The sequence below is a fragment of the Myodes glareolus genome, chromosome 5 (assembly GCF_982192425.1).
Source record: "Myodes glareolus chromosome 5, mMyoGla1.1, whole genome shotgun sequence".
NCBI classification, from domain to species: Eukaryota; Metazoa; Chordata; class Mammalia; order Rodentia; family Cricetidae; genus Myodes; species Myodes glareolus.
In genome coordinates, this window is record NC_142030.1 from 36,438,656 (window position 1) to 36,466,383 (window position 27,728).

Here is a 27,728-nt window from a genome sequence, read left to right on the forward strand (position 1 = left end):
TCAAAGGAATATGTAGGCGCCCCCCTCCATCTCCCCGAGTGTGCGTGATCTCCAGAGAAGGGCAAAGATCTTCTTTTTCTCATCCACGAGCTCCTGATTTGGTGGTGGAGGTAGCTGATGGAAACATAGAAATGAAAAACAGAAAAAGCTATTTGTTCCAGACTGCTTCTTAGTCCATGTTAAGATGTATGAACTTATTTTGTATACATCGATAAAGTCTCAAGAAGGCTTTTTGTTTGCTTATATTTTGATTGATTGATACTTTTGAAATTATTAATTTCTTGGCAACTTTTAAGTAAACTTGTATTATTGTATTATTCATGGGAGGTTAGTAGCAAGCTATATTATATACACATATGACCTTAAGAGAGAACATTCTAGTACATTGCATTAGTGAACAGCTACAAGGAGACCTTATAGGAAGCTGTTGTAGAAGATCCTGAGGAGACTTGGTGGTGAACACAAGAAGACACAGTGAAGGTGAGCCAAGGTGTTTAGCAGAAGTGGAGAGGCAACAGCCAGTGGAGGATGTAGCCTTTGTTGACAGAGGAAGGTGTGGTGTGAGAAGCCAGAGAGGAGCCCAGGATTAGCTGAGAGAATTACCAGGAGTGTGCAAGAGGAGACTGGGAAATGAGTGGGTGAAGACGGGGCCTTTAGTATCTGGAATCCCAGACTGCAGAGGGCTTTGCATCCAGTCCCCTTGTGGACTCCACAGACTTGCATTGTGGAGAACCCAGGGAAGATGAAGAGGCAGAGGGTCACCATTTGTTGATGACTTTGGCATGAGCTTTAGAACACAGTGACATAGAATCAGATTTTGTTTGAAGTGATCAGTGATCCCTAAATGGCAGCACTAGGGCATGCTTAGTGGAGAGATGCCCTCCTTCATTTGTCATCAAAGATGCCTCATTGTGTAACTCTCTAGGCATTGCTTCTTCTGCCTTGAATGGTTTCTCTGAGGGGCTTCTGGAGCTACCACCTCCTCACTGCTGCTTTCTCACAGGGGACGTTCCTCTTCCCACCCTGACATCTGCTTCAGGCCAACATGGGATTTTTTTCAGAGCTTGTGAGTATGAAACATAATCTATTCCATTGTTAGTTCGTTCTAGGTCTGTTCTCAGCTTCCCAAATACATGTCACAACAGCAGGAACACTGTAGTTCCTTCAGTTTTATTTCCCAGAATCCAGCGGGGAAATCCCACACAGAGAAAGCTCTCAGTGGCTGTCTGAGGAAGCAGGGCATGGGCAAGCAGTGGCAGGAGGGTTACAAAGACTTCTGATGACCAGGGCCCTTGAGAACCCAAGAGAGGGCTGCAAATCTGGAGGAGGCACTGCAGGAGGCCTGTCCTAGGTTGTCATGTTGTACTGTTTGTACGATGCAATTGTCTGTCCTTCTAGCCTGCTTCCTCTGAGGATGGGACTCAGTCACTGGCCCTGTAGAGTGCTGGCACCTCTTCCTCTTGTTTATTCTGGTTCTTGTCTCTTCAGAAAACCAGGGCCCTTTCTGAGTAGATTCTGGGTAGGACTGATCTGACCACAGGCAGCTCTGTTCCTGGGGTCAACAGTGGGTCTGGTTGGAGGAGGTGACATTCAGGACAGACTGCATGGCAGCGCTCTCCAGCCCTTTCCTTAGTCTTCCCTCTTGGGGGAATTCTGCCGTCGTGAGAAGCAGCAGAATAGACAGCAGGCTTTACTACAGAGTGGACTAGGGTGGCATTGCACACTCTCTTATAAGGAGAACATGACTTTGGTTGGACAGGTGGCTTTCTCAGCCCTCTTCTTGGGCAGCGGGTAGGAAGGTGGTGAAATCTGCTGGCGCTCACTGGTACTCTGTTCCAGCCCTCCCCTAGTGCAGATGAAAAAGAGGCTTAGAACTGACCTTTTCAGCCAAGTGGGAGCCACTGTTGTAGCTAGGGATGATGTCTCCTGGGAAAACAGCCTTCCGCAGCATCACTAATACCAGGAGTGAAGAACCTGCTGCTGCTAACAAACTTTAACTCTCCCTGATGGCTCAGTCTCATCGGGGGATGCCTGAACAGAAGACAGAAATGTACTATCAAGGCATGCAAGAATTCTTGGTGCCTTTGTGCCCCACACATACATGTTCTTGCCTGTGTCTGTGGGCCCTGATACATACCACCTATTCATGTATCTTCTGCTCCATAAGGACATGAAATAGTGCTAGAGAGTGAGAAGGGGCCTCGGCAAAGGGACTGCAGGGAACTTTATTCCCAGGCTGAGATTACAGGTTGTGCTGACAGGACTCATGGGATCATTCACATCACACCGTGGCCCTACCAGACAAACAAAGCTGTATGTGCTTTGATGATGTACATGCCATGTGTGTGTGCAGAAAGATTCTGTGGATGTGGTCACTCTCTGCCATTTTACCAATTCATTGTTCTCTTAAAAGGTGCCAAGAGGAGCAGGGTCCCTGGGTCTTTGATGTTTGTCAGTTGTGATTGTATCTGGGTCATAGGTAAGGCCATGGGACACTGAGAATTGTTGGAATCCTGGAAAAAGTGCCCGAGGACACATGGCCTTGCCTGAGTCCATCTTCCATCCCTTGTGGATGGTGCCTCCCACGATCTTTTTAAGGTACAGGTCTTGCTCTTTTCTTTACACCTTCATAAGGAGTACCAGATAGAATCCATCCAGTGGCCTGGGCCTTTCAGTTAGTCACTGCTATCAGTGACTTCAGTTCGTCAGGCTGTCCCCAAACTTAGTGGCTTAGGACAAGAATCATTTATTATTTTTGATGAGTCTATAGTTCAACCTGATTGTTCTGCTGCATCCACACTTGTGTCTGGGTTCTGTTGGCATGTGACTGTAGGGGTTGCTAGGGGACCATCCTAATTCTTTTGTGTGCCACAGCATCTTGTCAGCAGGCTACCCTAGGGGCATTTCTATAGTAGTAGCCAAGCCCAAGGGCAGAAATGGAAACATAAAGCCACTCATAACACTATGTTACATTTACGTCTCTCCTATAGGTCAAAGCTGTCCGTGTGGCCAAGGCCAGAAGCAAAGACAGAGGGCTATTCAAACTGATGAGGAAACAGTATGGGACTAGAGAGACCATTCCCAGGGGCACAAAGGCAGCCATTTACTCCACTTGCGGGCACTGTTTATACTACATTGGCTGCTGGGTGCTGAGACGTTCTCTGGGTTATAATGAGTAGTCTGTCCTTCCTTCCTTCCTTCTCTCCCTCCTCTCCCTCCCTCCCTGTTTCCTTCCCTTCATTTGGTAACTTTTTTCTTCTCTCATATACTGTGTTCCAACCACAGCCTCTCCTCCCTCCACTCCTCCCAGTCAGTCTGCTCCTACCTCCCATCGTTCCATCTCCCTCAGTTCACCTCCTATGTTTCCTTTCTAAAAAAAAAATCAGGCCTCCTGGAGATATCAACCAAACACAGCATAACAAGAAGCAATAAGACTCGGTACAAATCCTCATATCAAGGCTGATGAGGCAACCTAGTCGGAGGAAAAGGGCTCTAAGTGCAGGCCAAAGAGTCAGTGAGAGCCCTATTCCCACCGTTAGGAGTCTCACAAGAACCCTAATCTATACAACCATAATGCATATGCAGAGAACCTAACTCAGATCAATATAGGATCCTTGATTGTTACTTTAGTCTCTGTGAGCCCCTCTGAGCTCTGTGTAGTTGACTGTGTGGGCCATCTTCTTGTGGTGTCCTCAATACTTCTGGCTTCTACAACCCTTCCTCCTTGTCTTCTGCAGGGTTGTCCTGGCTCCATCTAGTGTTTGGCTGTGGGTCTCTGCATCTGCTCCTATCAGTTGCTAGGTGATGCCTCTCTGATGACAATTGGGCTAGGCACCCATCTGTGAGTATAGCAGATCTCATTAGGATTTCTCTTGACACAAATCATCTAAGTTTATCTATACTTCCACAATGGACAGGATTTCATTACTTTTTATGGCTGAATAGTATTCAATTATATTTATGCCCTGTATTTTTCTCCATCCATCCATCCATTCATCCGCCCGTCGATGGATACTTTGGTTGATTTCACATCTTGAGTGTTGTGAACAGTGCTGTAAAACCAAATGCTTAAACAGGCTATTGCCAAAACTATTGGTTGATCTCCACAAACTGATGGTAAGCCCTCTTGCTGAAGAAAAACCCTGCACAACTCATTGAACATAGAAAAGTTGAACTGGTGCCTACACAGAGCCTTCACCCCTCCTGACTAGTGTTCTTGGTACTGGAAGTTATTTTACATGCTACCAAAGGAGAAACATAGACATAAACCCAGCTACAAACCCTTTGATTTATAATCACGACCTGCTTGCAAGATGTGCTAGTGAAAGCTTATGGGTCTAACCAACCAATATCTAATTGTATCTAAGACTCACTTCATAAGAAGGAATCAATACTCAACACTGCTTGGGTGGCCAAGAATCTGAGCCTAGATAAGCCAAGGACCTAGAAGAAAACTAAATAGTACTGTTCAGCAAAGCGAACATAGATATCAACAAAACGACTCCTAATGACATTCTACTATACTCATAGATTAGTGTCTTGTTTAGCCATCATCAGAGACCTCTTGCAGTAGATGAAAAATATAGAGACCCGTAGCTGGACAAGATCCCAGATAGGGTCCCAGCACTGAGAGAAGAAGCTGACACAAGCCTATCTCTAACTCAGAAGCTTTCCTCAACTGATGTCCACTTGTAAGTGAAAAATTAGTTTTTTTTTCCCCCAATGGAGTCTCGATGGGTATATAAAACCATTCTTTTTTTTTTTAGTTGTTGTTTTTCTCTCTTATTGATTTTTTTGTGCTATACATTTTTCTCTGCTTCCCTATCTTCCTCTCCCCTTCCCTTCAGCCCTTTCCCATGGTCCCCATGCTCCTGATTTGCTCAGGAGATCTTGTTTTTCTCTATTTCACATGTAGATTAGATCCACAAATGTCTCTCTTAGGGACCTCATTGTTGTCTAGGTTCTCTGGGATTGTGATTTGTAGGCCGGTTTTCTTTGTTTTATGTCTAAAAACCATTTATAAGTGAGTACATATTATATTTGTCTTACTGGGTCTGGGTTACCTCACTCAAAATGATGTTTTCTAGTTCCGTCCATTTTCCTGCAAAATTCAGGATGTCATTATTTTTTCTGCTGTGTAGTACTCCATTGTGTAAATGTACCATATTTTCCTTATCCATTCTTTGGTTGAGGGGCATTTAGGTTGTTTCCCCATTCTGGCTATGATAAACAATGCTTCTATGAACATAGCTGAGCACATGTCCTTGTGGGGCGATTGAGCATCCTTGGATATATACCCAAAAGCGGTATTGTCTTGAGGAAGGTTGTTTTCTAATTTTCTGAAATTGCCATACTGATATCTAAAGGGGCTGTACCAGCTTGCTCTCCCACCAGCACTGCAGAAGTGTTCCCTTTATCCCAAATCTCTCCAGCATAAGTTGTCATCAGTGTTTTTGATCTTGGCCATTCTTACAGGCATACGATGGAATCTCAGAGTTGTTTTGATTTGCATTTCTCTGATGGCTAAGGATGTTGAGCATTTCCTTAAGTGTCTTTCAGCCATTTTAGATTCCTCTGCTTAGAGTTCTCTCTTTGGGTCTGTATTCCATTTTTTATTATATTATTTGTTATTTTGATGACCAATTTCTTGAGTTCTTTGTATATTTTTGAGATCAGCCCTCTGTTTGATGTGGGATTGGTGAAGATCTTTTTCCATCCTGTAGGCTGCCATTTTGTCTTGTTGACCGTGTCCTTTACTTTATAGAAGCTTTTCAGAGGTCCGATTTATACATTGTTTCTCTCAGTTTCTGTACTACTGGGGTTATATTGGCACAACTCCTGTGCCAATGAGTTCAAGTGTACTTCCCACTTTCTCTTCTGTGAGGTTCCATGTGGCTGGCTTTATGTTGAGGTCTTTGATCCATTTGGACTTGAGTTTTGTACATGTTGATAGATATGGATCTATTTTCATTCTTCTACTTGTTGATATACAGTTATGCCAGCACCATTTGTTAAATGTGCTTTCTTTTTTCCATTTGATAGTTTTTGCTTCTTTGTCAAAAGTCAGGTGTTTGTAGGTGTGTGGATTAATATCCAGGTCTTCAATTTGTCTCCTGTCTGTTTTTATGCCAATATCATGCTGTTTCAAGTAGCATGTAGCTCTGTAGTAGAGTTTGAAGTAGGAATTGTGTTGCCTCCAGAATTTCCTTTATTGTACATTATTGTCTTTGCTATCTTGGATTCTTTGCTTTTCCATATGAAGTTGAATACTGTTCTTTCAAGATCTGTGAAGAATTTTGCTGGAATTTTGCTGGGCATTACATTGAATCTATAGATTGGTTTTGGTAAGATTGCCATTTTTGCTATGTTAATTCTTCCTACCCAAGAGCATAGGTGATCTTTCCGCTTTATGGTGTCTTCTTTGATTTATTTCTTCAAAGATTTAAATTTCTTGTCATACAAGTTTTCCACTTGTTTGATTAGAGTTACTCTGAGTTATTTTATGCGATTTGTGGCTATTGTGAAGGGTAATATTTCTCTAATTTCTTTCTCGGCCCATTTATCATCTATGTAAAGGAGGGCTACTGATTTTTTTTTTGAGTTAATCTTGTGTCCTGCTACATTACTGAAAGGGTTTATGAGTTGTAGAAGTTCCTTGGTAGAATTTTTGGGGTCGTTTATGTAAACTCTCATATCATCAGCAAATAGAGTTTGACTTTTTCTTTTCTGATTTATATTCCTTTGATCTCCTTCTGTTGTCTTATTGCTCTAGCTAGGACCTCAAGAATTATACTGAATAGATACAGAAAGAGTGGATATCCTTGTCTTGTTCCTGATTTCAGTGGGATTACTGGGAGTTTCTCTCCATTTAGTTTGATGTTGCCTGTTGACTTGCTGTATATTGCCTTTATTATGTTTATGTTATGTATCTCTGCTTTCTCCAAGACCTTTATCATGAATGAATGTTGTATTTTGTCGAAGCTTTTCCAGCATCGAATGAGATGATCATGTGGTTTTTATATTTTTAGTTTGTTTATATGATGGATTGCGTTGACAGATTTTAAATGTTGAACTATCCCTGCATTTCTGAGATGAAACTGACTTGATCAAGGTTGATGATGTTTCTGATGTGTTCTTGGATTCAATTTGTTAGTATTTTATTGAGTATTTTTGCATCAATGTTCATGAGTGAGATTGGTCTGTAATTCTCTTTCTTAGTAATGTCTTTGTGTGGTTTGGATATCAGGGTAATTGTAGCCTCATAAAAAGAGTTTGGCAATGTTCCCTCTGTTTCTATTGTGTGGAACAATTTGAGGAGTATTGGTACTAGTTCTTCTTTGAAAATTTTGTATAATTCTGAGCTGAAATCATCTGGTCCTGGGGTTTTTATGATTGGGAAACCTTTGGTGACTGTTTCTATTTCTTTAGCAGTTATAGGTCTATTTAATTTGCTTATCTGGTCTTGATTTAATTTTGGTAAGTGATATTTATCTAGAAAGTTGTCCATTTCCTTTAAGTTTTCCAATTTTGTGGAGTACAGGTTTTCGAAATATGACCTGATGATTCTCTGGATTTCCTCTGTTTCTGTTGTTATGTTCCCCTTTTCATTTCTGATTTTGTTAATTTGGATATTTTCTCTCTGCCTTTTGGTTAGTTTGGATAAAGGTTTGTCTGATGTTTTTCTCGACGAAACCACTCTTTGTCTCATTGATTCTTTGTATTGTTTTCTTTGTTTCTAATTTGTTTATTTCAGCTCTCAGTTTGATTATTTACTGCTGTCTAGTTCTCCTGGGTGAGTTTGCTTTATTATGTTCTAAAGTTTTTAAATGTTCTGCTAATTCACTAGTGTGGGATTTTTCCAGATTCTTTATATAAGCACTTAATGCCATGACCTTTCCTATTAACCCTGCTTTCATTGTGTCCCATAAATTTGGGTATGTTGTGTGATCATTTTCATTGAATTTTAGGAAGTCTTTAATTTCTCCCTTTATTTCTTCCTTGACCCATTGATGATTCAGGTGAGCATTGTTTAATTTCCATATGTTTGTAGGCTTTCTGGAATTAGTGTTGCTGTTGAAATCTAGTTTTAAGCCATGGTGATATGATAAGATACATGTGGTTATTTCAATTTTTTTTGTATCTGTTGAGGTTTGTTTTGTTACCTAGTATGTGGTCAGTTTTTGAGAAGGTTCCAGGAGGTTTTGAGAAGAATATAAAACCATTCTTAGGGCCAGATCCCAGGCCCAGCAGTAGATGGCCAACACAAAATGAATTTAATGGTAGTTTTGGAAGGCTTTTTTGTCTCATAATACTACTCTTGAGCATTTTGTATTTTCCACTTTTTTTAAATTTGTCATTTGTTTATATCTTATGATTTCCAATTTTGGTGTTTTTATGAAATTCCTGTGTGTTCCAGTGTGTATATCCATGCATCTATATATGTTTCCTACTCTTTTCTTTTGCTCTTTGTTTTTCTGCTTGTTTGTTTATATTGCTCTGTACAGGTTTGTTTGATTTTATCTTATTTATTATTATTATTATTATTTTATTTTTATTGATACTTGTTTGTTTTCTGATAAGAGAAAGCAAGAATGGATTTGGATTTGAGTGGATGGGTAGGAGAGAGGGAATCTGGGAAGAGTTGAGGGAGTAGCAATCATAATCAGAATATTTTATATGAAAAAAATCTATTTTCAGTAAAAAATAAAATTAAATAAAAGTTAAAGAAGGCTGATCTCGTAGAGGCTGAGAGTAGAAGAGTGGTAACTAGATGCTGTGGAGTTGACAGAAGATGAGAGGATGCTGGTGATTGAGCACAGAGTGCTGTTGGAAGTCACACTAAGTCTTTATGTGGTTATAGTGTGGTGACTGTGGTTAGCAGCGCTGTAGCTGTATTAAATGCTGCATTATAGCTGGATGAGATGATTTTGAATGCCCCAATACTAGAGAAATATGTATGAAGTGATAGATATACTAATTTAGCTGACGTGCTTGTTATAGAATGCATACATATATTAAAATATCTCACTGTAGTCTATATATGTCCAGTTATGCTGATTAAAACAAAATAAAAATAATAAAGCAAAATAAGAATAAATTTTGTTTTAGCTTGCTTTCTATTGCTGTGATAAAAAAAATTGTAATCAAAAGCACCTTGGGTTGGAAAGGGCCTATCTGGCTCACACTTCCATGTCATAGTCTGTGGAAGGAAGTCAGGGCAGGAATCCAAGCAGGAACTTGGAGGCAGGAACTGAAGCAGAGAGAGATCACAGAGGGACACTGCTTACTGGCTTGTTCCCTGTGGCTCACTCAGCCTTCTTTCTTATATCACCCAGAACCACCTGCCCTGGTATGGTACCACCCACAGTAGGTTGCACCCTCTCACATTAATCTTTAATTAAGAATATGTTCCACAAGTGTGCCTATGAGCCAATCTGTGAGTCGTTTTCTTAGTTGGGGTTTCTTCTCCCTAGATGATTCTGTCTTGTGTTAAGTTGATAAAAACCTAGCTAGCACAATTCTTCAGTTTCACTTAAAAAAAATAGGTCTTGGGGGTCCCACATGGGATGGTGGAAACCCAGTGACTTCTATGGAAATTCAAGGGGCTTTGACAAATTGAGTCTGTAGGTCGGGGGCCCTGGGTGCTGCGACAGTTACAAAGCACCATGTCAGAGTCCTTGGAGAGCTATCTGCTGGCAGTGTTGTCCTCACTCTGGAGCTTAGTGAAGAGGCCGTCTTCATGCCTCTTTGCTTCTTTCTCAGGGGCCTAAGCCCTAACTTGTATCATGTCTATGTTTTAGGGTCAGGTTGCCAAATGTACAGACCAAAGACCTGGCTAGACTAGAACACAGGCGACTGCAGGCGTACCTGTTGGTCTGCTTTGCCTATCTCTGAAATGGCCTGTTGTAGGATCCTCCTCTGGGTACCATAGTGTTCTTCTTTGGATCAGTAAGAACCTGGTTCTCTGGACTACCATGTGCCAGCTTCTTGGACCCAAGAAGACCATTGCATAAGAATCGTGTCTTTCAGAGTCTCATTTTATAGATGAGCAAGTCGAAGAGTGGAAGGGAGGAATGCTTTGCCTGGGCGTTTAAGGATCTCTTAGAATTCCAGCAGGGCCAACTCTTGGGCATCCCCCTGTGGTAGCCCTGGGACTACTCCTGCCACAGTGAAGCTGAGACTAGACTTACTGGTAAATCTGTCTTCCTGTCAGGATAGGGAGCTGAGGGCCTTTATACCAGCATTCTTGACATCTGCTCATGTAGAACTATTTGTGTGACAGCCAGGAGGATGCATTTCCAGAGAAGCACAGGAAATAAAACCTGTCTAGTTAGCACTACACAGTGACTGGAGTCTCAGTGACCCACAGGGCATGGGGACAGTGGACTTGTGAGACTAGATGAGGTTCTCAGAATCCTCTAGAGGATCCGCCCCTGGGATCAGGAATGTAAGGATAAGGCAGTGCCCTAGGGGTTCTCTTGCTGTGATGAAACATCATGACCAGAAAGTAAGTCAGGGAGGAAAGGGTTCGACTTATTTGTCAGCATTGCTGTTCATCATCGAAGGGAAACAAGATAGAATGTCCTCATACAGGACAGAATCCTGGAGGCAGGAGCTGATGCAGAGGCCTTGGAGGGGAGCTACTTATTGGCTTGCTTTCCATGGCTTGCTGAACCTGCTTTCTTACAGAACCTGGGATCACCAGCCCAGGGATGGCACCACCCACCACGGGCTGGACCTTCCCACATTGATCACTAATTGAGAAATCTCTTGGAGGCATTTCCTCAACTGGGGTTCCCTCTTCTGATGACTGTAGCTTGTTGTAGTGATATTTCATTTGTATTTTAATAAATAAAGTTTGCCTGAAGGTCATAGAGTAAAACAGTCACACTGATCAGCCTTACAGGCCAGGCAGTGGTGACACACACCTTTAATCCCAGTAGCCACACTAGTTTGCCATAGAAACCAGGCGGTAGTGATGCATGTCTTTAATCCTAGCCCAGAGAGAGGAATATAAGACAGGAGGGGACAGCTCTCAGAGAGTCTCATTCTGAGATTCCTGGAGGCAGGATTTCCGTTTCAGACTGAGGTAGAAGTAAGAGTCAGTGGCTGTGTGTTTTTATTTTCTGACCTTAAGGCTGAACTCCAATATCTCTCTTCAGGTTTTTATTAATCATGGTACATCTTGTATGTAGTTGACACCCCAAACCAACCAGCACAAGGAGGTAATGGAAGCATTCTAGGGTGGCAAAATGACTTTCCTATGTGTTGACAATTTAGGTTACAAGTGACAGAAATGAAACATGAAGTGGCTTAGGAAGCAAAGGGAACTCTTGGGAAGTCCAGGAGACAGTGTCAGACACAGATGGACCTCAAGGCTTGAATAGCATCACCATTGCTGTGTCCCCGGCATATACCTGCTTGCTTCTGTATTGGTTCCATTCTTGGGCAGTGTCCCCTGGGGGAAGTTGGATGGCTTGTGCAGAGCTGTTGCTTCATGTTTATTAGAGTTGTACTTAACAACAACAACAACAACGACAACAATAAAAACAAAGAAGCAGCTCCTGGCCCCTCACAGTGGTAGGTCAGTGAGAGTGTTGTCATCTCTCTGGGCTCCAGGATCCACTCTGGACTCCCACACTCAGGTAATTGATTCAATTGACTTATCTTGTAGATAGATGCTCCTTCTTAGTGCTGGGGAAAGTCTCAGTGAAGGACCTTGGCCATCTATTCATCTCTGAATCAGTTGGAACATGAGCTTCTGATTGGATTTGGGATGAGTCACCTCTTGGTACAAAGCAAGAGAAAGGAAGTTCTAGGAAGAAAATCAGATCCTGAAGCAAGACACGGCCTGTGGTATTGGCTAGGGGTCATCACATGAGATGTTGACATTCAGAGGATTAGAGAGTGCGACCCAGAGTTAGAATGGCCCATCCCAAGGCTGGGTCAGGTCTCTTCAGGGTAGTCAGTAGTCTATCTGTATCTAGAGTGTCAAGAAACCTCTGATGTGAGGGACAGAGAGAGATGGGGAAAGCTGAGGCAGGGTCACCAGCCCTTGTAGCCTGGAGGACAGAACGGCCAGAATTGAGACGACACATGAGAAAAGAAAAGGATTATAAAGGGTGGTTTCTGTCATAGTACCTTTCAGATGGCAGAAGGGATTCCCAATGTTATATGATAACCACTCTATACCCTAGGGCTGGATGCTGATGAGGATGTTGGGTCTAAGCTGCTGCCTTGCAGCCTTCTCTGAATGAGTGAGTCGATAGGAACCCCGTTTCTGCTGGTGGCTGACTGGGTTGGGAGCATTGGGGTTAGTTGCCCTCCTGACTAGATTCCTTCCAATTTAAAGATGGTTCTTCCTTCCTCTTCTCCCATGCTCAGATATCCGTGGGCTCCAAAGCTTTCTGGACCAGGCCTCACGGCTGGGCCTTGACGTCTCTTTACAAAAGGTGGACAAGAATATCAGTCACGTGTTCACCAGTCTCTTCACCACCATGAAGACAGAGGAGTTGAACCGCTACCGGGACACGCTGCGCCGTGCCATCTTACTGCTTAGCCCACAAGGGGCCCACTCCTTCATCAATGAGGTAGGTCACGGGAGCTGAGGCCACTCATGTCTGATACCCAGGGCCGCCGAATGGCTCAGGTGCATAAGAGAAACAAACAGGGAACATATGAGCGCTCAGTCCTCAGTTCCTGACTATACAGAGAGAAGCCTCAACTGACTTGGCTACTGATGGGTCCCTAACAGGTGACCCACCTTCTTTTCTGACTTAGAAGAGGCTATGGGGCAGGTGGGAAGCCGGCTTATAAGTTACTGCCCGGATTTTCCAAGTTGAAACCCAGATGTTTTTCCTAGTAGTTTTCTTTTCTTGGTTAGCAGGCATCCACCTGTAGGGATAAATTGAGTTTCTAGCTCTCTGGAGAAGTGGGCAGGTTTGCCGCAGGATTTGTTGACGTTCGGTAGAGGTGTCTGTGGCGTACCAAGTGATGCCTGGAGTGAGCAAGCGTTTTTCTTTGGCGCTTGTACTGATAGGTGTGTGCTCCTTTTAAAAACACCTCTATTAGGGATCAGGGCTTCCATGGGAAGACAAGGAAGGGCCTCCAATTTCGCAAAGAATCCATTAATTTATGATCAGACTAGAAAACTGAGCTAGAAGAGCTGGCTGGGACTGATTCCAGGGGTCTCATGGCACAGAGGTGGTAAACAGAGAGTGGTTAGGGTGGGAAGAGCTGGCTAGGGGTGTGGTGTGTCTGGGAATGGGTGAGGGCCCAATGGATCATAGGAGTATAGAACAGTGGATGATCCCTGGGGTTTCCCTCCTGACCCAAGCCACCTTGCCAGTCTGATTGCAGGTAAAATGAAAGAGAAAGGCTAAATTATACTAATTTCATCTGATGTACTATGCTTCCTTATTCTGCTTCTCCCCTCTAATTAATTATCATTCAGAATGCTACCTCATGCATCAGGAACCAGCACGAAGCCCACTGCTGGAGAGCGTAACACTGGGAACGCTTAATTTGGTGTAGTTGGCCGGCAGCCCTGACGCTCTCAGCTAATCAGGCCCTGCTCATGCTGGTGGTCAGCCAGGCTGTGCTGTCCTGTGGGTTCTCAGCGTCCTCACCAGAGCTCTCTTGCCTGTATGCAGTGATTCACCTCGGATTAGCAGCGCTGACATGTCCGGCCTTTCTCGGAATGCTCCCAGTGGTGTGTTTGCAGAAGGTGGCTCACAGGGTGACTTTTCTCTCTGTTTACTGCCAGACTTGGATCCGTCTGCCCTGGGGAGAGTGTCCACAGTTTTTGTCGCCAGCTTTCCAGCTTCTCACTTTGTTCTAATTCCTTGGCCTTTCGGCTCATCTCCTTCCCTCTCTGCCATTGATCTTCTGGGACGCTTGGGAGAGGAAAGAAAATGGGTCTTGCAGTTCCACAGATTCTGGTCTAGTCTCTGCTCTACTTCCTGTCTGTGTGATGTTGATCAATGTTTTTGATCTTTATAGACTAAGTTTCTGCAGCTGCTAAGATCGCGGTGCAGGAGGAGGCAGTGCTGAGAAACGTTTGGCACCAAGCTTCTTAGTGCCTGGCCCTTTTAGCTATGCACACACATGTATATTTTCCATCTACACAAATCTAGGCCTTTCTTGTTTCTCTGTCCCCGAAGGATTTACACACAACCACAACTGGCCTAAATGTGTTATTTCCAAGTGAGTAATTATACAGACTCCTGTGGTGTGGGGTGCACTGTGCTTGGTTTTAGCCAGCTGCCTTTTCTAATCCTCCAGACTGTGTTCGCAAAATCTTTGTGTCTCTGGGTGTTTGGGGGCGTGGATACAACGGAGTGGCTTTTTCCCTTGTCAGGCAGCTCTGACTGGAGTGGTGTCAGGAGACTGAGTGTGAAGACAATTTCTGAATTCGGATTAGAGGACACACCTCTGCCTTTCTTTAAGTTCCTATAAAGTCCTAGTCTCTGGTTCCCGACCATGCCACCGGAAATAGAGGAAGCCATCCTTTCCTGATGCCCATGTGAGTCTGGCCCTTGCTGTTCATTTCTCCCTCAGCACCTGTTTTAGTTGTGATTTTAACAGATGTTAAATGATTTGTATGAAGTCATTGTTACTAAGAGGCAGAATGGAATTCCAGTCTGGGTTTGGCCCCTTCCAGAGCCTTCTCTCCTCCACGGCTGGTGACTTCAGAGGACACAGTGTGTTACATTTTCTGTCAAAGATGTTTGTGGCCATTGCCAGCTTCACAGAGGAAGATATGCTTCCGGGTTGTTCCCAGGCCTCATTCTAAGAGTCTTAGTGTATCTATTAGGTACAGATGGGAAAAGAATCTAGAGTCTCGAGGACACCTCTCTCCAGCTGTCTAGTCTGCAAGTCCCCTAAAAGACGGGGAACTCCATCCTGCACAATGGTCTTGTCATTGCCTGGGGACATTGCTTGAACTCCTTAGGCAGACTGACCCAATTTCCTCTTTGTTAGGACAGGACGGATGGTTCTCACAAGGGTGCCCCCTTTCTGAATCTTATGACATTCAGAGCACTGTCTAGAGGAGTTAGAGGGCTCTCAGCCCTCCACTCGAGTGAGAGGCCCCTGCCGTGTGGATTGGGAGACACAAAGGAGCTGTAGGGCCGTGTAGGTTGTGCGGCCTTCCCAGCTGCCGTGTCTTATTTCTCCCTTTTACAAAGCATGGCTGAATGGGAGTGGGTGAAGAAAGTCAGCCCTGCTGGAGACTTGCCTTCCTTTAAGTGTGAGTCTGCTGATGCGCTTGACGCTTTCATTGTTGATAGTACCGAGCCTTGCGCACCATGACCTGCCAGGCTGCCAGTGAACCGTGTTAGAAACTGTTTCTCTGAAGAGTAACCCTGATGTAGCAGTTCACTGCTCTCAGCCCTTGGGCTGTGGGTTACATGGTACCACTGGATTATCTGTGATTTAACATCATGAGACACAGTGTTGCCCAGGGCTAGCAGGTTTCCAAACTCTGGTCTTGGTGATTTGTGGGAGGGTGGGTTGTAGGACACTGCCATCTTGGTGCTTGCCTGGGTCCCTGTAGGCTCATGGACCCACTGTTGTTCAGGACTCAGTCTTTTTTAATTTTTTTTCTATTTAAATAACATTTTTCCTTTGCTTTACATACCAACTAGTTTCCCCTCCCTCCTCACCTCCTGTTCTGTCCGCTTTCCCATCTACCCCCTCCCCTTCCACTCCTCCTCCATCTCCATTCAGAAAGGGGTAGACCTCCCATGGGCTCGCACAAAGATGGCACATCGAGTTGAGGCAGGACCAAGCTCCTCCCCTTACATCCAGGTGGGGCCAGGTAATCCAGCATGGGGAAGAGGTACCCAAACCCAGCTAAGTGCCAGGGAGAGGTCCTGCTCTCACTTAACAGTGAGAAGCCTTACTAGGAGACCAAGCTACACAACTGCATGACTCATTCTGAATTCCGCATTTTCTCCATGACGTTGACACAGTGTCTTTAAAAGGTAGCAAGAGGGCTGGATTTATGGCTCCGTGAAGGACAGTTGGCTAGTATGTACAAAGATTTGGGTTCCACCTGACATCATAATAAAATAGAAACATCAGCAAAGTAGGGCGATCAGAAGTGCCCCTGGAGTAGCTGAGCTTGGAGGAGAATCCCCCACCCCCATACTGCCTGGAACAGCTGAGCTTGGAGGGATTACATTCTGGTATTCTGGTCCCAGGCCTGTGACCACCGCACAGATGTCCTTGTGGCTTGCTGAACAATTTCTCCCTCCGGCAGGACGTGCTGTGTTCTGTTCTTGGCCTTGGAGGGAGGGAAGGAGGAGGGAGGCAGGGAGACTCCTTCCAGTCACCTTACCTGGAAGTGGGTTGGGCTCACTGTCTCTCCAGTTCGGCTTTGGCACTGACTGGTGGATGACTTTAGCGGGCTGTGAGTTTGTCTGTGATGTGATCTTCACGCAAACCTGTCAGCTGGCACACCAGATGGGGAGGTGGGCATGGGTCTTTCTACTTCACTCCAGAGCCTTGAGAACTCAAGCAATGAAGTCAGAGCTGCTGAGAAGGGCTAAGATCAGGGCCTTGCTCTGGAGAGCCTGCTCAGCCACAGCTTCTCGAGCTGTCTTCTCACACAGTTCCATCTGTCACCTTTGCAGATTTAATGAGCCCCACCACTGTGGGGCTTCCAGCTTGGTCAGGGAAGATGGAGATATGAAAAAAATCCTGCTATCCATAGTGGTGGACGGGATGGGGCAGTATCTTGTGTCCAGGGAGACAGTCACAGTGTCCAGGCGGCTTCCTGAACTCAGCAATAGCAAGGCTAGGTCTAGAAGAATGGGCTGGCACTGACTGACCGGATACAGAGGGGCAGGCGAGGAATAGCTTAGTAGCTGTGATGTGTGGGACCAGAAATGCCTGAAACTGAGGCTAAGCTGATGGTAGGAAGGACTCCTGAGTCAGATCAGGGAATCAACTTTAGACAGGATCAGTTGGTGCGGGTGAAGGGGGCAGTTACAGGTCTTAGAGGCTAATGGTCCACAGTTTTCCTGTCTTCCATCCCTCTCCAGGTCGTGTTTGATGGGGGAGACCAACTGTACACTGACAGTTGGCTCTTCACTGGATGTATGTGTCCCATTTGTCACTGTCTATCGGTCATCTATCCCTCCATCTAGCCAATCACCTGTGGACCCAACCAGTACTGTCTGGTGGCTCCTGTGGATGTTAAATACCAGGATACAGGACCCTAAGGCCAACTGAACCACGAACTTCAGAGCATCCTCAGAAGCTAGCAGAGAGGGGGTGACCCAGGGCTCTCTCCCACCGAGGCTTCTGCTGGCTGTGTGTGAGCTCTCAGATTTCTCCTTTTACCTTGTCATTGTTTGGGAGCCTGTTTCTAGCTTTCCATAGTCTTCTCTCTCCTTTGCTTCTTCTGTATTTTCTTCTCTTTTCTTTCCATCTGCTTTGTCTAGTTAGAAATAAAAGCCTAGCCAAATGCTCTGTAAAAAGCAGCTGATTGGTGCTCTTCATTCACAATGACAGGTGTGACCTTCCCTCCCCCAGTGCCCCATGAAAATTGGGCTTTCTTTCCCTTCTACTGGCTTAGAAAACCGTGGGTTGGGGCTATGTAACATTCACTCTTTTCTCATTTGAGAGCCCCCCAAACCTGGCCATCTTTTGGGGGGAGGGAATAACTGGGTGTTTCTTATAGTTCTTGTTTCCCGTAGAAAGGCTAATAGCTGAGATTTTCTCATGTGTGTTTTGGCTGCATCTTTGACTGCTCAGCAAGTCCTAGGTGGCCTATTAATCAAGGACTTTAGTTTTAAACCTTCTGCTGTTGGGAAGACTTATAGTTAGTTGCTTTAGTATCCTATTCTAGGTCAGCAAATAGCCTGGGCTTCTCCTATAGGTGGAGTGGTCCTGACCCAGATGGTGCCATGTGGTGGGAGCCAGCACAGGGCCCAGAGATGAATATATGGGGCTGGATTGGGAATAAACATTGATGTAAGCAGGTGTGGATGACCAGTTCACAATATGTATGTATTTATGTATGTATGTATGTATGTATGTATGTATATACAGAGACACTCACACATGCACACACAATACTTTCTCCCTTTTTCCACTCCCCAACATATCAAGGATATAACCAAAGCCTCTCAAACTGGCACAGTCTGTCAGGCACTAGAACACACACAGACAGACACCCCTAGAGAAAACCCACGTTGCAGTGTCCCCCTGTATCAACCAGAGTGGTGACCTTCTGGCGGCAGAGTGGTCCAGGGTGATCTTTGCAATGTTGAGGAGGGAAAGGCAGTGACAAAGTGACAATGGCAACAGGTGACATTTACCTTTGTGGTTAGGCACTGACAGACTCTTCTGTAGTGGAAGGATCGGAGACAGCTTCTCATTGCTCTGTGAATATTGGTCCTTTTGCACAGGCTGGGTGGACTATGGAGGGTGACAAAGGTGAAAAGGGTCCCCCTCATCAACATCCCTTCCCAGTTTGGCCTCCCAGGATGATAGCATGGCCGGAGGCCAGTTTAATCCTTAATGGAAGTGGGTTGACTCCAAGCAATTTCCTTTCTGGTTCTGCTGCAGTGAGTGAGGCCCCCACAATCTGAATATAAAGAGTCTGCTCTTTATCCCGGTTGTTGCAAAGGTAAATTAAGGAGGCATAGTGTTCTGTTGTCCCACGTGATATGTGCAAACAACGCTCCAAAACGGCAAATCTCTAGCAGACGACTTTATCACTCAGAGCTAGCATAATTCCATGCCATTTAAGTATCATTTACCAAGATATTTTAAATTACTAATTAATTATAAAAGATTAATTTTGAAACAAGGCCCCACATTTGCATTTAATTATATCCCACTGTTTATGGATTTCAGAGCCCTGGCACTTTAACGAAAGTGCTGTGAATTGGAGTTTCGCTGCTTTCTGTTAGACCTTACCAACAAGAGCGTGAGGAAGGGCATTTCCTACAGTTTGTCCTGGCAGCTTTAGAACTCAATGCTTATGGGAGGAAGTTTGACCTCGGGGCCTGTTGTCTCCAGGATTCTCCTCCTTCAATACAGAGCTGACCCATCGGCTTCCCATCTACTCCTCAACTATTTGCTGTGTTTCCCATCTGGTGACCCGGAGTGTTTTTGCAGGATCCAAGGCTGCTCATCTCTGCTAATCCCCATTTTCAGGGCCTAGGAAATGGATGATGGTAGGATCCCAGGAACACTGACTTCTGTTCCCAGGCAGACACTGTTTATAGCCTCAGCTGAACATACCAAACATGTTCTTAGTGTTCTTGCCAAGCAGAATGACCTAAGTAAAACACTACTTTGAAAGAACTTAATCTTCGATTTCTGTTATTTCAAAGGAGAATCTAAGCAATCAATGAGAGATAGTGTATGAAAGCCCGTGCTGTTTCCAGTCTGAGTCACCTCTGTTCTCCACGCTCAGGAATGCTTGAGGAAGCTAGCTGCTTCTTTGTGGAGTCAGAGGGAGAGAGAAAAGGGAGGAGGAGGCAGGGGAACCTGAAGGATGGGCCCGAGGGGACCTTGGGTTCTTTCTTTGTCAGACGATTAAATATCTGAGCAGAATGTCAGTCCTTTTTTTGTGTCTTATTAGCAGCCTGCCCCTTCATCCAGGAGGCAGGGGCTCGAAGGGGAGATGCAAGTGCAGGCAGTCTGCAGCAGCTGAGATGACTCAGTTACCCCTTTTATGCACTGAGGCACTGAGAGTTTTCAGATTAGAAAACTCTGAGGTGGCATGGACGAAGGGCTAGATCGGAAGCCTGGTGGGGACTATAGGAAAGCGTTACACAAGGCAGAGGTGAGGCGACGCTGGGTGAGTCGGCATGGACTCATCGAACAGGCAAAACTGTTTGGACTGTACATATTTTTATGGCAGCATCAGAGTTTCGGACCCGCCAATGGCAATGCTCAGGGCTGCTGGAAGTCTAACCTCAGACTTCCCTCTGTTGCTTCTGCTCCATTCTCTCAGCCAAAGCAAGCAGCAGGAGTAGCTGAGTGGGAAGGCATAAGAGTCTCTGCCTCTTGAGTTTTATGTCAGGTTACGTGGCAAAGGAAAGGAAGTACAGGGTAGACAATTGGGAGCAGTTCATCTTCACCCCAGTGTGCAGATGGAAGAAAACCGTCCCACCTGCTGAAAGAAAGAGGCTGGGGGAGAGCTGGGGCCATTACCCTGTTTTCTTGCTTTGTTTCAACATTGTCCAGCTTTGGAGGGAAGGTGGTGACAATGGGGTCTAGGATAAAGAGGAATGGCTCTGGCGTTTATGGATCAAGTTGACTTTTTGTGGACCCACCAGCTGACCATGTTGTTTCAACAATGCTAGGAGAGCAGGGCTTTGGCAGAGAAAGGAGTGTGATGGAGTTGGCCAATAGTTCAGAGCAGCTTGTCTCCAAGCCAGTCTCTTCACACTACATGCTTGTGGGAGGAGGCTTGTTACCCATGGCAGATGTGGGGTGAGCCATCTTTCTCCTAAACCTTCACAGAGAGTCCTTGAATACACTCTGAAGGAGAAAGTGATACAGGGAAGCACTCTGGAAACTTTGAGGGAGCCCAGAAGTGTCACTCATGAGTGGTCAATAGAGTTGGGTCAGATCAACTGACCTAAGAGGGCTTCATCTGAGGATGAGGGACTCCTCCCACTTGCTCCCCATTTGATTGCTGTTTTCTTGGAAGATCCTGGGCCCCCAAGAGCATTTACATCTTCCTTCTGTTTATGATGGTGGGGGAAAGACATGGTTCCAGGCAGACCTGCCCTATGCCTGTCCCACTGTCTAACTCTTACTATATAGCCAAGGGTAGCTACAAACTCACCATTCTCCCGTACCAACTTCTTGAGTGCTTGACTGCAGATGTGTACAATGATACCTCACATGGAATGACAGTCTTTGGAGCAATGCCCAAAGAAAGAGCTGTGAGAAAGTTGGAGAAGATGTAGTAGAGAGGTAGAGACTCAGGGTGAGGTTGAGTTCCTCGTCCTTTCTTTGACCTGACTACTCTCTCTTCCCTTTGTCAAAGCTGCTGAGGGTCCTTTGTTTCTCATGGTTTGCCTTTACTTGATGTAATGGAAGAAAATTGAAGTCAAGAAAGGGTATTGCTCAGCTATCTCCCAGGAGACTTGGGAAGATGCCTTGGGAAACCCAGAGAGCAAGGTATGGGATTTGCACTGTGGCTCTAGAATGATATAGCTGTGGTAGAGTCAGCCTGAAGGACAGTAACAGGCTGCAGACCAGATGTTCTGCTTGACATCACATACTCCATGAGAAAGGGACTTCTTATCAAAAACAATATTTCTTAGTCGGGTAATCATGAAGTTAGAGCAGTTACACTGAAGGGAATATATAAGTTTTATGTCTAAACTAGTAATACCCAGACATTAATTATCCTGTTATAATTAAATCTAGAAATCCATTACATTGCCATATAATGGGATGTAGTTATATAGGACTCCAGTGAGGTTAAAGGAGTTCTGAAGAATAGAATTCAAAATCTAAAGCTCAGGAACAAAGACCCTTCATTGCAGGCAATGGTTTTTCACTCTCCCTTTTCTTCTCAGTCATCTATTCATTGCCGAGTCAACACTTGTTGAAGCGTGGTACTTGAGAGCTCTTGCCTCACCTCTCAGAAACCAAGCAAGTAGAGACAGAATAGGACAGGCACAAGTGTTACGTTGACGAGGGTTTTCTCCATGGTTCACCTACCTAGCCTGGGGTGGGGGGAGCTCTCTGTAGGAAGCAGTGTCCACACTGAGTGTTAAAGGGCAGGGAGGGACCCACAAGGAAGATCAGCAACAAGAGGACACTCATCAGGTATGTAACGAGGCTCTGTAGAAGGTAAGAGCATGAACAATAGATTTTATAATATGGCAACATCAAAAGAGACTTGTGGAGAAGGAGGAGGAGCCTGGAAAAGACCTTGCCTTGTGAAAGCCTGGAATTAACCCTTAAGGTGATGGGAGCTTTCACAGCATGGGTGGGGCTCTTCTCAGTGCTTCTGAAAGCTCTGGGGGACCTCAGGAAGTGGGGTAGGCTGCATGGGGCATCTGAGCAGGTGAGGTAACCAGCGATGTAACTACTTCAAGGAATTATTTAGAAGTACAGTTGCAGACCTGAAGGTGAGACTCCATTTCATTTTTCAACAAAATTCTAATTTCAGAAATATTTTAATTTTAACAGGAGATTGTGCTAAGATGGTGCCAAGTTCCCTTCCATTCTACGCCCAGCTTTCCTCATTGCTAGCATTTTGTCTTAGTATAGTTGTCATAATGAAGACAATTATACGTCATTAATTAACCTTCATAGTTCATTGTCATTGCCTTAGTTTTTAACCTAAAGTTATTTAAAAAAATTTGGATGCTTTTAGTTCTAGGGTATAATTTCCCTTGTTATAGTTTATGTAATGCTTTTCACATGATTAGATTTGGGGTATGGGCTTTGAGAGGAAAGGCCACATAGGTAGACTAGTGCCTGTCTCATTACATCATCTAAAAGATCTGTACATACTGTCAGTGTGGCTTGTCACTTCTGATGCTGGACCTGATCATCTCATCAGTACACTTTAAGGTCTCTGTAGTTTCTCCTTTTCCATACTGTACTCTTGAAAATGACCCTGTGTTCAACCTACATTTGAGGTACATGGTTTCTACACAAGTCATGTGGAATTCTTTAGAATTAGGGACTCAAAGTGAGTTTTTAACGACTGATAGGTTTAGTATGTGAGGTTGATGGTGGCAGTACTGGAAATTGTGGTGGTGGTGATGGTAATGGCGGTAAGGCAGTGACATTTTAAGAGAGTGATTATCAAGGTGGCGGCGGCAACTGTGATTGTGATGATAATGGTGATAGCAACGGCAACTGTAGTAATGGTTGTGACATAATATAGATTATAGTAATGGTAATAGTGGTCATGGTGGTGGCAATTTTGATGGAGTTTGATGCCAGTTTTGGTGATAATGGTAGTATTTATGACAACAATGTTATGACAATTACAGTAATGGTGTTAGAGGTCAGAGTGGTAAGGTCATGATGGTGATGATGACATTTGTGACAGTGATGGTGTTAGTAATAGTGGACAGGATAACAGTAAAGACTTTTTAAAAAATTCTTTTTATTTTATATGCATTGGTGTTTTGCCTACATGTATGTCTGTGTGAGGGTGTCAGGTACTCTGGAACTGTATTACAGACAAATGTGAACAGCCATGTGGTTGGTGGGAATTGAACCCGGGTTCTCTAGGTAGAATAGTCAGTATTCTACTGACTTAGTTAAGAGTATTAAGTACTCTTAACCACTTAGCCATCTTTCCAGCCCTGGAATCGTTATTTTTTTTTAACTTTAAAAAAAAGATTTACTACTAGATGGTGTGGCACACACCTTTAATCCCAGCTCTTGGGGGGCAGAAGCAGGCAGATCTCTGTGAATTTGAGGCCAGCCTAGTCTACAGAGTTCCAGGGCAGCCATGGTAGTTACACAGAGAAACCCTGTCTTGAGAAACTTAAAAAATTTTCCTTACTTACTGTGTATGTGTGTTTTCCTGCTTCAGTTTAAGAGTACTAAGTGCATGCAGTAGCCTGTGAAGACCGAATGAATGCATCAGATCCCCTGGAACTGAAGTTACAAATGGTTGTGAGCTGTCTTGTGAGTGCTAGGAACTGAGGCCAGCTCCTTTGCAAAAGGAAGGAGGAAGTACTCCTAACTGTGAGATACCTCTCCAGGTTCTAGGAATAAATTCTTGAATTTCCTTGAGAATTCTTCTTTGAACTGTGCCTGCTCTTTGGTACCTAGCTCCAAGGGATGGTCAGTTGGTAGTAAATTAAAGACTTTAACACCATCTTTGGCTCCCATGGAGTAATCTCAGTCCCTGCTGATCTCAGTCCCTTACCCTTGCTTGTGAAGCCTGTCTTGAGACTTCAGGTCTGCTCCTACTCTCATAAAGAAGAGCAGGACTCTGGATTTAACTTAATTCAACTTATATCAAACCCACAAGCATTTTGCATGTGTAACCGGCCTAGAATTGACCTCGGGAGTAGACAAGTCAGACCTTTCCTAGTCCTTGAGGAGTGTACCACATGTGGGTGACCACCTCCCTCTTATAAGTGGTCTCTAGTTCTTTGGCATCTCTCTCTGGATACTTGAGATGAACAGCTCCTCATAGACAGACTCTTCTCTGAGTATCTTTGGGACTTGGGGACAGACCAGAGAGCAGCAGCATTGCCATTTGACTGTGTATGGCACATATTGGGGGCAGAGGCAGATTAAAGAAGTTAATAATCGAACCCCAACTCACGTTGATTTGATTCAGGATAGCACTTTGCATTCAGTGGCAACCGTACTTAGCAGTGACCATGCTGACCTCTTCTTGGGTTAGGGTGCCTTGGTAGGGTACACTTGTCATGCTGGGGGCAACATGAAGCCTCAGCTGGCCATATGCTCAGGGGGAGAGACAGCCAGTACTGTACACTGCAAGGCTACTAAGCCGGAATGGGCAGTAGGTTGGGTGTTCTAAGCGCACTTCTCACTCATGATGTTTTTAACCTGGGTTTGGCTTTATCAGGACAGAGCATGGCGTGAAGCCTTCACCAGGGTAGCATTAGCTATTATCATTCCCAGCACAGGCAAAGGAGTGTTAGGACTTTAGGCACTCAGTGGTGGGTTTAAAGTTCCCTTTCATTCATTTATCTATTGTTTCATTCATTGCTAATTCAAATATAAATAGTGATGCCTCATGTCCTAGTGTCTGTGTAGAGTCACATTAGGAAAAAGAAAAGAAAAAGGCAATGGCTTCGTATTCTTTACCATTATTCTCTGAAGAATGTTGAGAGGATCCTTTTCATAGCAAAGCGACACTTTTTTAGAATACTTTTGTCTTGTCTCCCTGCTCCTTTGACACCTACAAGCTGCTTTCTCCCTGAACCCCCAGATATGCCACATTTCACAGCCAACATGTTTTGGCTTCTCCTCCTCCTTCCTCTTTCTGTGCCTGCTTTTTACCCCCTGTAAAAGCCTAGGCAGACATGCAGGTCCCCATGGTGGGGAGGGTGCGGTACTCAGACCTGCTTTTCTCTTGCTCACAGGTCATTTGATAAAGCCTTGTATTTAGCGGTTTGCATAGAAACATCTGTTCTTTTTGCATAGAAACATTTGTCCTGGGTGAGGTGAATGCAGTTTTATTATGGAGCCAGCGTAGCCTAGGAGCCCCCTCTCTGCACAAATTGAGAGTAAGGAATGTGAGGCCCAGCTTCAGCGACTGCCTTCCCTCTGCATGGGCGATAGGTGAGATGATTACAGTAGAAAACCAAGCAGGGATCTCAGTAGACTTTTACCTCAGATGGTTAAGGGTCTCTGTTTTCTGAAACTATGGAAGAAGAAAAGGTATGAAGTATTAGGAATATTTCTAAATAGACAGGTCTGGAATCAGCAGACAACCCTCCCAGGTGGAGGTGACAAGAATGTAGAATGTCATCTCAGCCTCACTGTGAGACTTGGACTAGCAGCTGTGTCTTCCTGAGCATTAGGCATTGGATTCTTTTTCTGTGGGACAGAGGTCATAATCTCTCCTTGCAGGGCTGTGGGAAGGACTGAGATCAGCCACTTGAGTGCACATTAGCGTATTGACATGCCATGCCCTCAACACCTTCCCTGCTGTGTCCCTGGATGGAGGTGCGGGCCATAAACTCAACCCTGTCTCACAGGTACCTGTCTCTACATGGAGCCCCAAAGAGATCGTCCTAATTGGAGCCTCCAGGTTACACATTAGGAGGACTGAGATGTTCATCTCATGCCTAATGGGTATGTGTATTCCACCCAACACCCTAGCACACCTCCATGTGAGGTGCCTCTGGCCACAGTAGGAGTCTCTGCCCCTCTTCAGAAGGTTATGACATAGCTCCAAGATAAAGAAGAAGCCAACATGAGTGTTATGGACTCAAGTACTTAGGAGGATGTTCCTCTCTCTGCTCCTGGTCCAGCAGTGGCCGCTGCTGGCAGACCTGCAGAGATGGGGAGCTCACCATCTGATTAAGGAACCATTCTTTTCTTGAATGGTTCAATCCTGGGAAAGCTCAACCTAGGTTGATCAAATGTGTCCTGTAGCTTTGAATGATGGGCCAACATTCCGGGGCCTCACAAAAATTTGATTTCTTCTTCCCCACATCACCCTCCCCAACTTATTTGAAGATGAAATATATGCACGTGCTATGCCAAACTCCACTCTTTTCCGGACTGGTCTCAAGTAAGTGCTTGGGTCCTATGGGAAACAAAAGAAGTGAGGTGTCCAAACCATGGGCTTACATTTTAGATGAGAGAGAGGCAGAGACACAATGCTCTACGAAACGGTGAAGAGTCCCATGAGGAAGCGAAACCAGCAATGTGTCCTGGACCAACTGAAGCAACTGTTGGTTGAGGGGCAGCCTGTCTGGCCCGTTATCTAATTCCTGGTTGGTAGAGTCAAACCTGTGGAGTCATTGCTTTTCTGAAGGAGACCTTTGCCGTTGTCAGGGCCCCGAGGTGGGAATAAAGCTTGTCATTTTGTGGGAGCAGAAAGAGCGTGTTGGCATGGTCTGAGCTGAATGAGAGGGCAGAGTAAGCCAGAGAAGGGAAGGCTACTCAGGGTTCTGCAGCCCAGGTGAGGATTGTGGGGGTGGGGAGAGGCTTTATTTCAAGTGTGACTGGAAGTCACTCGAGAGCTTTTATAGTGTGATGACATGACCCATTTTTCTGTTTAGTGACCCCTCTGGCTGGTTTGTGTGAAAGAGAGCTGTTAAGAACATAAGTAGCGAGCCAGGACCAGTTTTATTGTATGTTCTCCATGGAGGAGATTGGGAGGCTATGTCTTGACAAGTATTGGGCAGACCAGAAGTTAGTGGTCTGGTATTGGGCAAGGGCTGTGGCCTAACTGGTCAGGGAGGAGAGTGCTATGTGGTACCACCTCACCAAGAAGCCCCCTCCCCAGGAATCTCAGTGCGGGTGGGGTATTATGAGAAAACATATCCCTGGATGCTGATCTTTCATCTTCATCAGCATCAGGTTACGCTGTGTCAAAGGCCTGTTGTCATTAGGAGCAAGGAAGAGCTGAGTTTGAAGCAGGAGGTCTGTGGCACATGCCCCCGTCCTCTCCCCTCCCTGCGCCTCCTTTGCCTGTGGCTGTCATTAATCAGTATTTCCCTCCTGCTTTCATCCTTCACTTGCTGTTTGTCATTTTTGGAGAAGGATCCTCTCTGTTAGCACATTTGGAAACCTATTTCATTGCTGAGGAGAAGGGAACAATACAGGTTTTCATCTCAGACTAATTATGCCTCCAATACACTGATGCTAAATAAAACCAAGGCGAAGGTAATTGGAAAATCTTGACGTGACATTCACAGCTTTGAGAAAAACAGATGTTCACTTGAGGAGCTGGGAAGAGAATACATATCCCTGTGACTGGCCAATGAGATCAATTCTAGGACTGGCCAGCCCTCAGCCTGCAGACCCAGCATGAGGATTCTCTGTCCAGGAGTCCATCTGGCCCTGGCTCACCTGGCCTGGTCCAGACCCTGAGATTCTTCCCTCGGCCCTTGACAGGCATCTAATTGGATGCTCTGTCCTTAACTGGACTGACATGAATGGTTTCTGTGATGGTTCAACCAAAACACTTAGTGGCAGCAAAGGTTTTGTAATAGAGAGTGCCCGACTGCGGCCTCATTTCTGACACTCCTCAGCTGTAGGGCTCCGAGCAATGCCTGTGT

The 27,728-nt window shown here is 45.0% G+C and overlaps 1 protein-coding gene across 3 annotated transcripts in view; it reads left to right on the forward strand.

Annotated features, from left to right (window-relative positions):
• Window positions 1-27,728, forward strand: part of Grid1 (glutamate ionotropic receptor delta type subunit 1) — a 760,241-nt gene that overhangs the window by 204,078 nt on the left and 528,435 nt on the right. For all 3 annotated transcript variants that reach the window (XM_085687861.2, XM_085687860.2, XM_048421321.3), the window contains exon 4: window positions 12,385-12,590. In XM_085687861.2, the coding sequence (XP_085543987.2) occupies window positions 12,385-12,590 (206 nt within the window). The remainder of the gene's footprint in view (window positions 1-12,384; window positions 12,591-27,728) is intronic.